The sequence below is a fragment of the Lytechinus variegatus genome, chromosome 4, assembly GCF_018143015.1.
Source record: "Lytechinus variegatus isolate NC3 chromosome 4, Lvar_3.0, whole genome shotgun sequence".
Classification (NCBI taxonomy): Eukaryota; Metazoa; Echinodermata; class Echinoidea; order Temnopleuroida; family Toxopneustidae; genus Lytechinus; species Lytechinus variegatus.
In genome coordinates this window covers 4053349-4070395 of record NC_054743.1, presented here as the reverse complement: position 1 = coordinate 4070395, position 17047 = coordinate 4053349, and the positions used below count along the sequence as shown (strand labels likewise).

At 37.2% G+C, this 17047-nt stretch overlaps 1 protein-coding gene across 1 annotated transcript; it reads right to left on the bottom strand.

Annotated features, from left to right (window-relative positions):
• Nucleotides 1–231: 231 nt before the first annotated feature.
• On the bottom strand, nucleotides 232–3939 carry LOC121412426 (uncharacterized protein K02A2.6-like). Its single transcript, XM_041605236.1, has one exon. It carries the CDS (start codon nucleotides 3937–3939, stop codon nucleotides 232–234), a length of 3708 nt encoding a protein of 1235 aa, XP_041461170.1.
• Between the last annotated feature and the right edge of the window lie 13108 nt (nucleotides 3940–17047).

Here is a 17047-nt window from a genome sequence, read left to right as displayed (position 1 = left end):
ATTTGGTTATTCCACTTTATGAATTTCCTTTAGATTTTTACAATACACTCATTTCAAACTTAATACAATAGTAGCTTTTCAATGTTGAAATGAATAATTTGCATTCAAGCAACAATCTTGACATTATACCTCGTACAATTTTGAATAACTCAATTTTGCAAAAAGGAGTTGTCTAAATTTTATCATAAGTCATGCAATTTCTTCATGAGTACAAGTTTCTCAATTTAATTTTCAATACTTCACATAATTTCCATAGTACTCGGGTTCTTTTCTATTACGAGTACTACGTCTCAATTCTTGGTGCACTACCTCCTTCCCCTCTTCTACAGCATCTTGCCTCACTTCTTGTTTTTCTGGACTTTCTGGGCAAGGAGACAAATGAAATGCATTCCATGTACTCCTATCTTCTAACTGATATGTTGCATCGTTCTTTTGTTTGACAATCTTCATTGGTGAACCAAAGTGCACTTGCCCCTTATGAACGTGTCTTTGTTTGCGGACCCGAACATAGTCTCCCACCTTAAAGTGAGGTTGCCTTGCACCTCTCTTCGTATCGGTATACTCTCTTGATTTCTTTTGTTTCATTTCAACTCTTTCTTTTACCTCTTCAGTTTGTTTGTCAGTTTTGTTTGGCATTTTGTTTTGAACCTGTAACTTAGTTCTCATTTTTCTACCATGCAACAATTCGGAGGGTGAACACCCTGTTGTTTGATGAGGAGTTGCCCTGTAAGCCAACAACAATTCTAGGACAGTTTCCTTCATACATCTCTTCCCAGCAATCAGAGCATTTTGGATGCTTGATTTTAGAACACGGTTAAACCTCTCTACTTCTCCATTTGCCCGGGGGTAGTAGAGAGATGATCGGCAGTGTTTGATACCATACTTCTCTAGAAATTCAGTAAACTCATGAGAAACAAACTGAGTACCATTATCTGATACAAGGTGGGTAGGAATCCCTTCTCTTGCAAATAGTGATTCTAACATGCTGATAACCACTCTACTTGTAACTGTGTTACAACATGCAACTTCTGGCCATTTACTGTGATAGTCCACTACAACAATTGCATATTTTTGATCTGGAGGAGCCTTCTCAAATGGCCCTGTGATGTCTATACAAATCTTTTCCCAAGGCGAATCAGGGAATGGCACAGATTGCATGGGTGCATTATATGTGCGCTGTGACTTGTCATTTTCTCTACAAATTGAACAGGTTTTGATAGCTTCTTCTACTACTCTATCCATTCCTTGAAACCAATAATCATCCCGTAATCTTGACTTGGTACGTACAATGCCCTGGTGGGCAGAGTGTGCAAATTGAACAAGTTTGCTTTGTAGTGTGGCAGGAACAACTATTCTATCACCCCTCATGACAACCTCATCAACAATGGAAAACTCGTCTCTGAGTACATACAATGGTCTCAACTCCAGAGATAAGGTGTGTTTTGCAGGCCAACCCTCTTCTACAAACTTCCTAACCTGAACCAAACTTGGATCTTCCTTAGTAGCTTTCTGTAATTCTAAGATCGAAATTGGGCACTCTTCATCTAAACTAAGAACCACTTCCTCCTCTTCCTCTTCCTTATCTCCTCCATCTACATGATCTACTGAAGACTGATTTTGAGGCAGTCTTGACAATGCATCTGCTACAAAGTTATCTTTGCCCATCTTATACTCAACATGATAGTCAAAGTGCAACAGTTTGGCATACCATCCTGCTATTCGCATAGGTTGTCTTCCAGTACCCCTAGCATTTAACAATGTCACTAAGGCCTTATGATCTGTCATTAATGTGAAATGTCGACCCCAAAGGTAAGTATACCACTTCAGACATGCCCAAGTGCAAGCAAGAGCTTCTTTCTCACCTGTAGAGTATTTTCTTTCTGCAGGTGTCAATGATCTTGATGCAAATGCGACTGGTATTTCTCTACCATTCTTTACTTGACTCAGTACCGCCCCTAGACCATAGTCTGAAGCATCAGTTGTTACAACAGTAGGAAGGTTAGGATTGAAAAACTTGAGTACTACCTTCTGAGCAATCACTTCCTTAATGTTATCGTATGCATTCTGTTGCTCTACACCCCATTCAAATGGAACATCCTTACGTAATAAACATCTCAAAGGTTCTACTACTGTGGCATAATTCTCAACAAATTTAGCATAGTAATTTGTCAACCCTAGAGCAGATCTAAGCTCCCCCACGTCTGTGGGTGCTGGTGCCTTCAGAATGGCAGCAATATGGTCATCATCGGGCGATATTCCCTCACTACTGACTGAATGACCTAAGTAACTTAACTCAGTTAGGTGAAACTTACATTTCTTATTGTTCAGACGAAGTCCAACATTTTGCATCCGAGTGAGAACATCTGCTAAGCGTTTGTCATGCTCTGTCTTGTCTTTCCCGTATACAATGACATCGTCCAGGTAGCACTGTACACCAGGTAAACCTGCTAGGATAGAAGTCATCATCTTCTGGAAGGTCGATGGAGCGGATGCTAATCCGAAGCAGACTCTCTTGTATCTGAACAACCCGTCGTGAGTAATGAATGCAGTCAAATCACGGCTCTCTTCAGCTAACTCCAACTGATGATAAGCTGATGCAAGATCCAGCTTAGAGAAAACTGATGATCCTTCCAATTCACAAAACAATTCTGCGATATCTGGCAATGGAAAACGATCTACGACAATCGCTTTATTTACTTCTCGTAAATCTACGCACAATCGAATCTCTCCAGATTTTTTTGTGCTCACGACAATGGGTGACACCCACTCACTCGCATCAATTTTCTCAATTACACCCGCTTCTTCGAGACGTTTTAACTCCTGAGAGACGCGATCCTTCACTGCTAACGGCAATCGACGTAGCTTTTGCTGAACCGGTGGATAATCAGGCTTGACCTTGATACGATGCTGGTAGTTTTTCGCGAAGCCAAGACCCGGCGAAAAGAGATCTTGAAACTCCTTCTCCACGGATTCACATGCACTGGAAGCCTCTGCTGGTGTTGTCGATGGGGCAATATCATCTACGCTATCGACGTAAGCACTTCCACCCTTGATTGTAAGATCTAGGTCCTCAATTAAATCAAGCCCTAACAATGCAGACCCCTTGTAGACAACATAAATAGTTGCATCCGTAGATCGTGTTCCGACCTTAGCTTTGGTATGAATCACTCCAGCCACTGGAATATTCCCTCGAGAATATGCTCTAAGCTTGACTTTTGACGGCTGTAATGCTTCCATCACAAAATGCTTCTTGTAAAAGCTCAGTGGTACGATGGAAACGCTTGATCCTGTGTCGACCATCATCGAAATTGACTGACCTGCGAGCTTAACATCACATCTAATCTTCCGATTAAGAGCAGGAGTGTACACGTTGAAAACATTCATGGATGAGACCGATCCACGAACTGACTTTTTACTACGACATACGTTTGCCCAATGACCTGACTTCCCACAATTGTGGCACTTTGTTCCTGTAGCTTTGCAACTGTCATCAAAAGTGAGGTGATTGAAAGACCCACAATTTCTGCAACTCTGCTTTCTATCTTTGAAACTACGTTTCTGCTCCTTTCCCTGTCCTTCCTTTGCTTGCTTACGTAGCTCGTACACGCTTTCACTGGTGCTTTCACCTCCCTGAGATATAGCTCTTGCTTCTCGCTCTGCATCTTCAATGCAGCTACTGAGATCGAGAACCTTCTTTAAAGTTAAGTCAGGTTCAAGTAGAAGTCGCTCACGTATTCTTTCGCTACAACCACCTTCAACAACCTGATCACGAATCATCTCCTCCTTTAGCTCCCCGAAAGAACAGTGTGTTACAAGTTCCTGTAATGCTGTGACGAACTGCAGCACTGTTTCATCAGATCTCTGCTTTCTTTTTCTGAACCTATATCGTTCAGCTACCACATTCACTCTAGGAACAAAATATGCTTCGATATCTGTCATAGCTTTTTCGTAAACATCAGTCGAGGTTTGCGAGCCAGTTGCAGTTGACGACTCTGTGGAGGAGTGCAGAGAATAAAACACTCTCTGGCCTTCCGACCCCAAACAGTGTAGCAACAGTGCCTTCTTTCTTTCTGGGTGAAATTCATTGCTACCTGTCGCTAACATATAGTTTTCAAATTGCTGTTTCCACAAGTTCCATGGAGTTGCTGGAGGGCCGGGTGAAGGCAAAAAGCATAAAGGTGGTGGAATTGACATTTTGAAGTCAGTTTACTAGATCCGAAATCCAAAATCCTCGTCGCCAAAATATGTAATGTTGTTGAAATAACATAAGACCCAATGTAGACACCGAGATAGTGAAATTAAGTCTTGACTCTCTGAGTCCCGTTTAATGTCTAATTCAATGTTGTACATTTAGGTGTGGCTTCGCTCAAGCATGATAGTCAATTCAATAGCTCAACTTAAACATGTAAGATGACAATGTATGCAGTAAATAACCAGGTGGTGACCTGAATATCTTAGCTGTTCAGGCACAACATTACTTTGAATAATTTATAGTTGCATCAATGATTGTATACACAACAGAGGGTCGCCAGTCACAATAGTAGAAAGGGTTCACAAGTCATAATTAATGATGAGGTTCGCCAGTCATAACAACAGAAGAGGTTCGCAAGTCATGATAGTAGTTGAGTGTCGCTAGTCATAATAGTAGATGGGGTTTGCAAGTCATATTGGTGGATGAGGGTCGCCAATCACAATTGTAGAAAGGGTTCGCAAGTCATAATTAATGATGAGGTTCGCCAGTCATAATATAAGAAGGGGTTAGCCAGTCTTTATAGAGGATGAGGGTCGCCAGTCATAATAATAGAAGAGGTTCGCCAGTCATAATGGCAGTTGACGGTCGCGAGTCATAATAGTAGATTGGGTTAGCCAGTCATAATAGAAGATGTGGGTCGCCAGTCATAATGATAGAAGGGGATCGCCAGTCAAAATGGTAGTTAAGGGTCGCTAGTCATAATAGTAGATGGTTTTCGCCAGTCATAATAGTGGATGAGGGTCGATATTCATAATAGTAGAAGGGTTCGCCAGTCATAATAGTGGATGAGCGTCGCCAGTCATAATAATAGAAGGGGTTCGCCTGTCATAATGGTAGATGATGGTCGCTAGTCATAATAGGAGATTGGGTTGGCTAGTCATAATAGTGGATGAAGGTCGCCAGTCATATGAGTAGAAAATGTTCGTCGGTCATAATAATGGATGAGGGTCGCAAGTCATAATAGGAGAAAGGGTTCGCCAGTCATAATTATGGATGAGGGTCGCCAGTCATAATAGTAGAAAGGGTTCGCCAGTCATAAATATTGATGAGGGTCGCCAGTCATAATGGTAGAAAGGGTTCGCCAGTCATAATGATGGATGAGGTTCGCCAGTCATAAATGTAGATGAGGGTCGCCAGTCATGATAGTGAAAAGGGTATGCCAGTCATAATTATGGATGAGGGTCGCCAGTCATAATAGTAGAAAGGGTTCGCCAGTCATAATTATTGATGAGGGTCACCAGTCATAATGGTAGATGAGGGTTTGCCAGTCATCATAACGGATGAGGGTCGCCAGTTATAATAATTGATGGGGTTCGCCAGTCATAAAAGTAAAAAGGGTTCGTCAGTCATAATCATTGATGAGGGTCGCCAGTCATGATAATAGAAGGGGTTCGCCAGTCATAAAGGTAGATAAGGGTCGGTATTCATAATAGTAGAAAGGGTTTGCCAATCAAAGTAAGGGATAAGTGTCGCCTGTCATAATAGTAGAATTGGTTCGCCGGTCATAATGATAGATAAAGGTCGCCAGTCATAAAAGGAAAAAAAGGGTTCGCCAGTCATAATAATGGATGAGGGTCTCCATTCATAATAGGAGAAAGGGTTTGCCAGTCATAATAAGGGATAAGGTTCGCCAGTCATCATGGTAGATGAGGGTCGCTATTCATAATAGTAGAAAGGGTTCGCCACTTATAATAATGGATGAGGGTCGCCAGCCATAATAGTAAAAGTGGTTCCCCAGTCATAATGGTAGATGATGGTCGCCAGTCATAATAGTAGAAAGGGTTCGCCAGACATAATTATTGATGAGGGTCGCAAGTCATAGTAGTAGAAAGGGTTCGCCAGTTATAATAATGGATGAGGTTCGCCAGAAAAAATGGTAGATGAGGGTCGCTATTCATAATAGTAGAAAGGGTTCGCCAGTCATAATAATGGATGAGGGTCGCCAGTTATAATAGTAGAAGGGGTTCGCCAGTCATAATAATGGATGAGGGTCGCCAGTCATAATAGTAGAAAGGGTTCGCCAGTCATAATAATGGATGAGGGTCGCCAGTCATAATAGTAGAAGGGGTTCGCCAGTCATAATAATGGATGAGGGTCGCCAGTCATAATAGTAGAAGGGGTTCGCCAGTCATAAAGGTAGATGAGGGTCGCTATTTGTAATATAAGAAAGGGTTCGCCAGTCATAATAAACTGATGAGGGCCTCTAGTCAAGACAGTAGAAATGGTTCAACAGTCATAATAATAGAAAGGGTTTGCCAGTCATAATTATGGATGAGGGTCGCCAGTCATAATACTAGAAATGGTTCGCCAGTCATAACTATGGATGAGGGTCACCAGTCATAATTGTAGAAGGAGTTCGCCATTCATAATAATGGATGAGGTACGCCAGTCATAAGGGTTGATGAGGGTCGCTATTTATAATAGTAGAAAGGGTTCGCCTGTCATAATAATGGATGAGGTTCGCCAGTCATAATGGTAGATGAGGGTCGCTATTCATAATAGTAGAAAGGGTTCGCCAGTCATAATAATGGATGAGGGTCGCCAGTCATAATAGTAGAAGGGGTTCGCTAGTCATAAAGGTAGATGAGGGTCGCCAGTCATAATAGTAGAAAGGGTTCGCCAGTCATAATAAATTGATGAGGGTCTCTAGTCAAGACAGTAGAAATGGTTTAACAATCATAATAATAGAAAGGGTTCGCCAGTCATAATTATGGATGAGGGTCGCCAGTCATAATACTAGAAAGGTTTCACCAGTCATAATTATGGATGAGGGTCGCCAGTCATAATTGTAGAAGGGGTTCGCCATTTATAATAATGGATGAGGTACGCCAGTCATAATGGTAGATGAGGGTCGCTATTTATAACAGTAGAAAGGGTTCACCTGTCATAATTGAAGTTTGTGGTCGTCAGTCATCATAATGGATGAGGGTCGCCAGTTATAATAGTAGAATGGGTTTGCCAGTCATAATGGTAGATGAGGGTCTTCAGTTAAAATAGGAAAAAGGGTTAGCAAGTCATATTATGGATGAGGTTTGCCAGTTATAATGGTAGATGAGGGTCGCTATTCATAATAGTAGAAGAGGTTCGCCAGTCAGATTGGTAGATGAGGTTGATGGTAGATTTTGCGTATTGACCTTCAACCCCTTTCATTCAGCAAAAGAATTCAAAATATTTAGTATATTACAGAAACTGGCAGCTGTACAATCGAGATATAAAATTGTGTCATTCGCATACTAAATAATTTTGTATTCTTTTAAGCCAACATTAATTTCTTTGACAGAGTGTGAATTTTGAATTAAAAACCCAAAAATTACAAAAACGAAATCTAGACAATAACACTAAAAAGTGCATTTCATGAAATATTTCATTTCATGAAATATTTGCCAAATAAAAAAAAGAGTTTTAAACAAAAAATCATGAGAAACACTTTAAAGGTTTTTCAAAATCAGTTAATAAAATCATAATAGGAATAGATTTCTTCTCCGTATACACAATTAAATCCTACAAAATTGTATTATTGTCACCAATGAATAGTCCAGACACGAATCCTGATTGTTTAACATTAATAATATATGGTAATACTTTTAAAGTCTGTTAGCAATTCAACTTGACAACATTTTATAAACAACATTCAACAATGAAATTTCTCTCCATTTGTTTATGAAATGTCTTACTTTGTCACCTTTAGTAATTTATTTCATCAAGCCATTATTGTTTGTGAGATGGACAATTTTCCAGAAATGTAAGTAAAATTCATACTTCGTACCAAGTATATACCTAAGTCCTGAAAGAATGCTTAAAAAATCAGTTGTAAATCCATTTTGTCCAGGAGCCTTATTATTTATCATATTTGTTTAATGCAAAATCACCTTCACCTTTCTTCTTCACATTTCTCCTTCTAATGAAGAATTTCCTTCTTCTATAAGACCATGGAAACTCTCTTCTCTAATAAGAGAAAACAATTCTTCAGCATCACTATTTGCAAAATATTTATATAACAGTTCATTATATTAGCCAATTTCTCTTAAATTGTCTGTTTGTTCTTGCGATAGTGTACCATTATCATTAATTAACGTAGGAAATGTTTATTTCTGCTATCCTCTGCTTTTCAAGATGAAAAAAAATATTTAGACAGTTTTTCTCCATTTTGCATTATTTGAAGTCTTAACATGTTTGATACCATTTTAAGTTTCTGGTGTCTAAATTGTTGTAATTCTTCCATAAGTAGCCTATTTTTTGTAAACTTTCTCTAGTATTTATATTTTGGTCTAGAAGTTTTTCTAAGGGAAAAAATAAATTCTGAGGTTTTTCTACACTTTCTCTCTTTCTTCTCTTTCTCTCTTATTACATACAATATAGTCGCTGCTCTTAACTCCATCTACAACAGGGGCGGATCCAGCCTTCGCCAATAGGGGAGGGGGGATTTTTTCATACATATTTTCCCCGATCGGCCGCTCGAAGATGTTTTTTGGTTTCTTTGAAGGAGTAGTCCTAAAGGTCACCTTTTAGCTTTATTCTTATAAATAAACATTAATATATAATATAATATTTTTATTAATATTATGTGAGCACGAAGCACGAGCTATTTTTTTTAATCTTTTGTATTTTTTCCAAAAATTTGAACATTCTGGGCAATGTTTCTTATTCTGAGAGAGATGTGTATGCAAATGAATAACTACTACGAACATAAAGCGCAATCAGAAATGAAGTGACGGAAAGGGTACATGTTAAAGGCTGCTTGCAGTTAGCCATGAACACGTTACATCTTTCAACAATCAAATAATGCGAGCACGAAGCGCAAGATGAAATATTTTTGACATATTTACCTAAGGAATAAAAATTAAAGGCACTTTTTGTAGCTCAAACAGAATAGTCATATAACTAAATAATTGAAACGAGAGCGGGATTTAGGCTTTCTAAACGAGACACTCTATTCAAGTTTTGTAAATCATGAAAAGGATGAGTAAATTGGGATCTTCCTTACATTAATAATGCAATCGCAGAGCGCGAGCAGATTTTTTTAATGTACTTTTTGAACTCATTATCGAAAACGTACTTAGTCATGAAGATGTTGCATATTTCAACAGTCAAATAATGCGAGCCGCGAGCAGAAAAAATTGTCAAATTTTAATCAATTTTTATAATCATGAACAGGAAAGGTATATAACTAAACAATATTCATGCGAGCGCGAAGCGTGAGCGGGAAAAAAAACGAGATTTAGACCTAAAAACGGGACACTATGTCATGATTATGTTTTTAAATCATGAAAAGAATGGGTAATTTGAAATCTTACTATATTATTATTGCGAGCACAAAGCGTGAGCAGAAATTTTTAATTTACGTTTTGATCTAATAAAAAATGATCTGTTAACGGCTGCTTGCAGTTAGCATAAATACGTTATATATTTCAATATATAACTAATGTGAGCGCAAAGCGCGAGCTTAAAATTTTGACATTTCTAACTGAAGAATGAAATCCTGGGCAATTTTTGTAATCGTTAAAAGGATAAGCATGTAACTAAACAATTGATGCGAGTGCGAAGTGTGAGCGAAAAAAATCGAGATTTACACCTAAAAATCATGAAAAGGGTGAGTAATTGAAAATCTTTCTATATTGATATTGCGAGCGCAAAGCGCGAGCAGAAAATTTTTGATATTGTGAAATAAAACTGGATAATGATTTAAACAGAGAACAAGCTGCGCATCTGAATAAACATGCGCGAGCGTGTTTCAGATTTAGACCTATAATCTGGATGGGCATTCTAAATAACCTTTTTTTATCATGAACACCGATAATATGATATTTGATATTCCGTTCTGAAAAGGATCAATTTAATTTCTGTATTTCAAGCACTTTGTAGGAAACTTGTGAGGTGGATATCGTTCAAATTTAAGAAAAGTGTTTCATTATTTTAATTACATTCAAAAATTTCATTATTACTTTGAGTTTTGACATAGGACCAGGTCATTCCAAGAACATGATGTAATCATATGGAAATTATGACTATATGTTCTTATTTCTCTTCCTAAGCGCGAAACGAAACTTGTCGATATTCCATTCTGATTGTTAAATTGATATCTTATTTATTAATCTAATAAGCGTGAAATCTATTAATATTACGGCCTGAAAACTGGACATTTGAAACACTTTTGTATTTATGGATAAGATGCATGAGTTGTTAGACCTTCCACAATCAATGCGAGCGCGAATCGCGAGCCGAAATTTTTATATTCAGACCATAAAACAAAAACAAAAATACAGAACACTTTTTAAAACAATTTGTAAATGAAACAAAATAATGAAAGTTTGATTTCTGAGCTGAAATATGTTTTCTATGTTGACTTCAAATTTTGATATTTCAAGCTCCGTATTGATATGTAAATCACCTAACAGGCAATGCGAGCGAGAAGCGCATGCGATTTTTTTTAGTGACATTAGGGATTTAAAAATCATTTTCCTAGTCTTCCCCTCAGCTTATATTATTCACTCGTCTTCCTCTTGTTGCGTTTCCCTTCTTTTCTCCTCTCTTTACGTTTTTAAAATGTTTCTTTCTTCCTTTCTTTCCCTATTTTCATTTTTTTGCTCCGCCAATAGGAGAGGGTGAGGCGGGCCCCTCGGGCCCCCCTAGATCCGCATCTGAACAGATGATTTTTTGTTTCTTGTACAAAAAACAACAAATGATAATCAATAATAAATCTAAGTTCCTCTTTATTAACAATTTCAAAAGCTTTTCCATGAAGACAATCAATTTCAAGATACTGTAAAATAGTTTATTTTTCTTTTTCCTGAATGAGATCAACATATTCATTTTTTTCTTCAAAAGTGAGTTATTAAATTTACAATAATTATATCATTTAGATTAGGTTAGACATTCATCTAACCCAATCTCCAAATTCATCGTTGAGTGATCAGTACGATATCCTATTAATCAATGTCACATTTTCTAACCAAAGAAAAAATATCTGAAGATATAAAATAATCTATTCTACTTTGCTTTAATGGTGTTGCCTCTCTCTAAATACAACCAAAGATCAACCAAATTAACTAACTAACTCAAAACTTTGGACCAGGTTCCAATCACCACAAAGGATTTATGAGGATCATCATAGTCCAACAAGATATTTTCTACACATCTAAAAAAAATAGGGTCATCTAATGTGGCCCATACAATGAAATCAATTAAAAAAAAGATTGAATACTCAAAGCAACATAGTTTCCTTCATTATCGCATTTTACTGTCTTAATAACAAGCTGTAGGTTTTTATCAAATGAGATAGCATTGCATTAGATGATTTAATTATAACTTAATTTTCATGCTCATAAGAAATTTGACAAGCCCGAATTTGAGATAATGTGGGAACAAAATTTGGCAATAAAAATAAATAAAGTAAAATCTGACAAATATAATAGGTGATCTGTCATATTCATGAATTTTAATTCGTCTTAAGGACGAATTAGGTGATCTGTGAATCTCCTGATCACGATCAAATTTTCGATCATTATAAGCATGTCAATGAATATCAATATGATCATCATGATAATAAACAGACTTTTATTAACGAAATAACCTGTTAAATACAGCTATAAGACAAAAACTTAGATTGTGGAGAACATGTATTAGAGAATGCCAAATGCAATTTTGCAATTGACTACACGAAATAGTGAAAATAATGTTGCCGGAATCCATTAATGTAGAATCAAGGTTTGAGAAAAATCAGTACTAATAGAGGTTTCACAAAAAAAAACATGATCAAAATTTGAGCAAAAAAATTGTCTAGCGAGTTTCGAACCAAGGACCCTCGACTTGCAAGACAGGTATGCTATCCATTAGACCGCAAAGCTTCTCATAGTTTCATCATTCAAAGAATGACTATTATCTCAAGTTGACTTATGGCAGTGAAATTTTCATTGTGATATGCCTCTATAACTTCTCAATTGTGAGGATAAAAAAATAATAAAGATGAAAATTCTAGAAAATATTCAGTAAGAGTTTATACTCAGCTACAATATTTCGAAATCTGGGTGAAAACGACCCCAACAAATAAGGACTTATAGTCATATTTGCAAAATTATTAAAACGTCATAAAACAAAAATGGAAAATTTTAGTTCCGACGCCATTTTGATGACGTCATAAAAAAATTGAGGGTCGAATGTGAAATGAAAATCACATCTACAACTCATACCCTATCCGGAAATAAAAGAAAATTTAGGGGTCAACAGACTATCTGAAGAGTTATATTGAATTTGTAAAGGCATGTTTTTTGCACATATTTGGCCTTTCCAGAATGCGCGCGTGCGCGCGTGATTTAATCTTTGATGGAGGCTAATTCCTTTATTACTGGTCGTAGGAGGTTGGTTAATCTGGGCATCTATTGCTCATTAATTGGTGGCATGAACAATCTAATGCAGTCCCGATCAGACAGGTGGCTACTTTGGTCGAAGATTTTTTTTTCTGCAGCAGAAATAACAAATATCTCACCCCATCATGAAATGTCCAAATAGTGAATTTAACCTGTTATGTTTATCTTTCTTACCCCGGTCAGCTATGATTTTTATCAAATAGAGATCCCATAGTGCTTCCTGGCAGTCGACGAAAACCGTTCCCTTTTTTCAAACATCTTGGCATATATACTCGCTCGGGAAATAAATAAAGCCTACACGTATGATTTATTAATCACAAAATACAATATTGTCAAGTATTGAATCGACATAAATTTTACGTTGCAATAATAATTCTGTTTCGCCCATAGCGGTTGTTGCGGAAGACCGCGCATACTTAAAAATTACAGGGTCTTATTTTGAAGTCTACACGAATGAAAGGTGACCGTTGGCCGCACTTTAAATACATTGCTCTAATATAGTATTGTTTTTGTTCGCGTGGGGGATCGCAGCTGTGCTATGATTGGTCACTTGATCGAGACAATACACTTTTTTGGAACAGATCGTTTTCAGTTGCGTGTGTATACTATCCCGTACTTGAGAAGAAACAACTTGAATAGCAAAATTTCCTTTGTAATAATTCTGTTTCGCCCATAGCGGTTGTTGCGGAAGACCACGCATACTTAGAAAATACAGCGTCTTACTTTGAGGTCTAATCAAATGAAAGGTAATGGTTGGCCGCACTTTGAAGAAAATTGTCTAATATACTAGTGTTCGCGCGGGGATCGCAGCTGACCATGTGATTGGTCACTTGATTGAGGACAATTCACTTTTTTTGGAACAGATCGTTTTCAGTTGAGTGTGTATACTCTCCCGTACTACAGAAGAAACAACTTGAAAATCAAAATAGTGATTCATTCATTAAAACATTTTTTTATTTTTATTTCTGTTTATTCTCCCTTGACTTCATGCTATGTGTAGAATGTCTGAAAAATGGTAAAATAGGGCCATTTTGTAGTGACGTCATATATTACGTCATTTCGGAGGGAAGACCACGCATAGAACCCGGCAGCAATGCATTTTTGTAAACTTCAGGGTCCATACCATCCAGCTATGGGGTCATTTGCTTGTCCGGCTTTCGGTTGAATAAACCTCCTGGGCTGCCGGACTATTTAGGGAAATTATAGAAAAAAATGTTCAGATGTCACGGACAACGAGAGAGAATGAGAGACAGAGATAAAAGGGTTAAAAGACAAGTGCGCTTTTGCTAAATATCCACTTAAACGAATAACAACATGACTTTATTTTTTGGTTATAGATTACAAAAAACCCGACATTGTTTGTTTGTCGCAACTCGGTCCTCAGCCCCTTGTCAAAGTGATGACTTTTAAATTTTATGTTTGACCTAGCCCCACCCCCGCCTCCAGATACAAATGTTCTGACCTGCACTCTAATATTGCTTGTTTGTCTCCTCTCGCCGATTTTCTGTTTTTTCGCCAATTTCTTTTTTTTAACCGGCGAATAGCGTGGTAGAAAAGATTCATTTAGAAAAAAAAACCGACCCGCCCCAGATTTTGTTCACGTTACTGCAAACAAACATTTTGGGTCGCTTAACCCTGGTTAGCATCAAAACTAAAATATATGATTTCTTACAAAAAAAAACAGGGGCCGCTGAGCGTTTTTGATAATGGTGGGGTTGAGCTGACAGTGGGAGAGTGGACCGGCCAAAAGAAATATCACAAATTCATATAGACTTCAGATTTTGTGTACATGGTTTTTTTTTTCAAGGGGGTGAGGACTGAAACTTCCTACCAATTCCGCCGCCTCTGTTAGATTGAAAGATTAAAACGATAGAGACAAAAATGAATTCTAGCTATTATGATTTGTTTTATTTATTTATTACCATGATTACTCCATGTTTTTTCGCTTGTGAAATAATGGAGATAAATAAAAAAATTGAACAAAACGAAAGAGCAAATTAAAAAACACCTGTGATAGTCAATGTTATAATTTATTCAAGAAAAAATAATTTATCTTACTTTCAGTAGTTGCTAGCATGGCTCTTTTTGAGGGAAAGTAAAGACAAAGAAAGAAACGTAGAAAGTGACAAGGAGAGAGTCGGGAGGTATGATTTTGGACTTACAATTTTAGTCACTTTTACTCATATTATAAATCGAATACTGATGGGCAAACTTCAGGACGAAAATTATTTTACTATTACAATATCTGCGTGAAAAATCGAAATAAATGAGACATATAATTTACGAAAAACTCTATAAAAATGATTTTTAGTGAAAGATGGAGGCCTTTGTCTTGCCTTAACCCTAAGCCCTAAGTTCAAGAAAAATAGTCGTGCATTTTTATACGATGGTCATTATCATCATATTCCTTTTGCGATAGATATCTATCCACGTTATTGATATAGAAAATGGAAGATGATATAGAATTTATTGTGAAATGACAGTTACAATAGTAGTTTAAAGATATTTTCGGGACTTTATTTGAGAACCAGGGAGAACCCCACCCCCCCCCCCTCCCCCTCATGAATTTTAACATGATGGCCACGATGCACTAGGATGAGATACAACAATCCCCGATCAATACAATAGGCCTACTCTCTGAACGATTTATGAAGAGAGAGGGAGGGGGTGGGGTTAGATGTAATGTAAAATGACAGGTACTGAGAAGAAAAATCAAGAGAGAATGAATAGAGGGGGATGACGCGGGTACAATTCCTCGTAATCCACATCGGGGAGAAGGAAGCTGATACAGATATAATTCAAATGAGAAGAACTCAGAGGAAAAAAGGTGTAAACGGTAGGGAATATAGAAATACGATAGATATATGAAAGGGAATGAAAGCGGTAGATAATACACTCCATTACAGGTTAGAAACCAGGGAAAGGGACGAAAAAAATCCCTTGGTGCCGTTAATAAATACATGTACTCTTTATATAGACAAATGCGCAATTCCCCCAAAATACCATCCGCCAGTAAGAATGATTTCAGTAGCTATCCAGTGTTATTGAAAATTGTAAACAAATTTTCTATAAAACGGGTCCCTGGTGCACTTTGAACCCACCCCCACCGTTTTCTTTCGTTCTTTCATCTGATTGCTATTATATTTGTCTTCTTTATATTTCATAGGTGAACAGATGATAAAGCAATCTAAAACACCGTTTATCCTCTGCTCTTTCGAAAATGAAAACGGCGTTGTAGTTCTTGATCTCGGCACTCCCAAAACAAAAGAAAGTCATGGCGGACGCTCAAACAATCCCTTATAAAAATAGCAGGGAACAATTGACATGATTAATAACTAACGCCCTGAATAAAATGAAGATTAGCAATTTCATCAGGATGACCTACTGCTTTTCGTATTTAGCAGTACAAAAAGCTCTTAGGAATACCCTTTTCATATTACGACAAAAACATTTAAACAATGTAAATGTCTACTCATTTTTGACAAAACATGCAGGCGCTGAAATGAAAAGAATGTTTTCTTCTTGAGCATGACAGTACTTTATAAAAAAAAATAAATACAATTCCCATGGGTGATGATACGCATAGGAATGGAAAAAGATGCAAGTGGGATTCAGAAAAAGAATAGAAAATGCAAATCGAGATACATGTTAAACGACAAAAAGGATTCGAGGGGAAAAAGAGGAAATAGACCAAAAAGGTATAATGTAAACAATTAAAGCGCAGTAGAGTATATGCACCTAGTAACTGCGCTATATAAATGGACCTATTATTATTATTATATTTACTTATAAAGAATGATAGATTACTAGTCCCCCCCCCCCCTCAATTTGTAATTCACGTCATTTTATAGAATGACTTTGTCATGTTAGGTTTTGAAAGCTCTTCATCCTATTCGCTCGTTCTCTGCCAGATGATTTTTTTTTTGCACTGAAAATTCAACAAAAGCATAATCAGTTCAAAACTAATAATGAACTAAAAGTTTCCTCATCGGAAATTGAGGAAATAGAATGAGAATAACGGTGAGGCAGCCACCTATCAAAAAGTACGTTTGTTTGGCGTGTCCCGACAAACCACTCTTAATCTTCCACCTTCCCCCTGTTACACCCACAAATGTAATAATCGCCCACAAATGTAATAACGCCCACAAATGTAATAACACTTTACCCACAAATGTAATAATTTTTGATCGCCCACAAATGTAATAACACTTTACCCACAAATGTAATAACGCCCACAAATGTAATAACACTTTACCCACAAATGTAATAATGCACTTTACCCACAAATGTAATAATGACTTTACCTACAAATGTAATAAATTTGAAGTGATTTTTGGCGAATTCGTTCTAAACTAATATCCTATAGTAATGCGCTCATATAGCACAAAAGTTCAAAGTCTTTTTTCCAGACCCGGTTAATGAAATATTACAG

Coding starts and splice junctions, on each gene's coding strand:
- LOC121412426 (XM_041605236.1), bottom strand. CDS start 3,939: ATGACAGATATCGAAGCATATTTTGTTCCTAGAGTGAATGTGGTAGCT.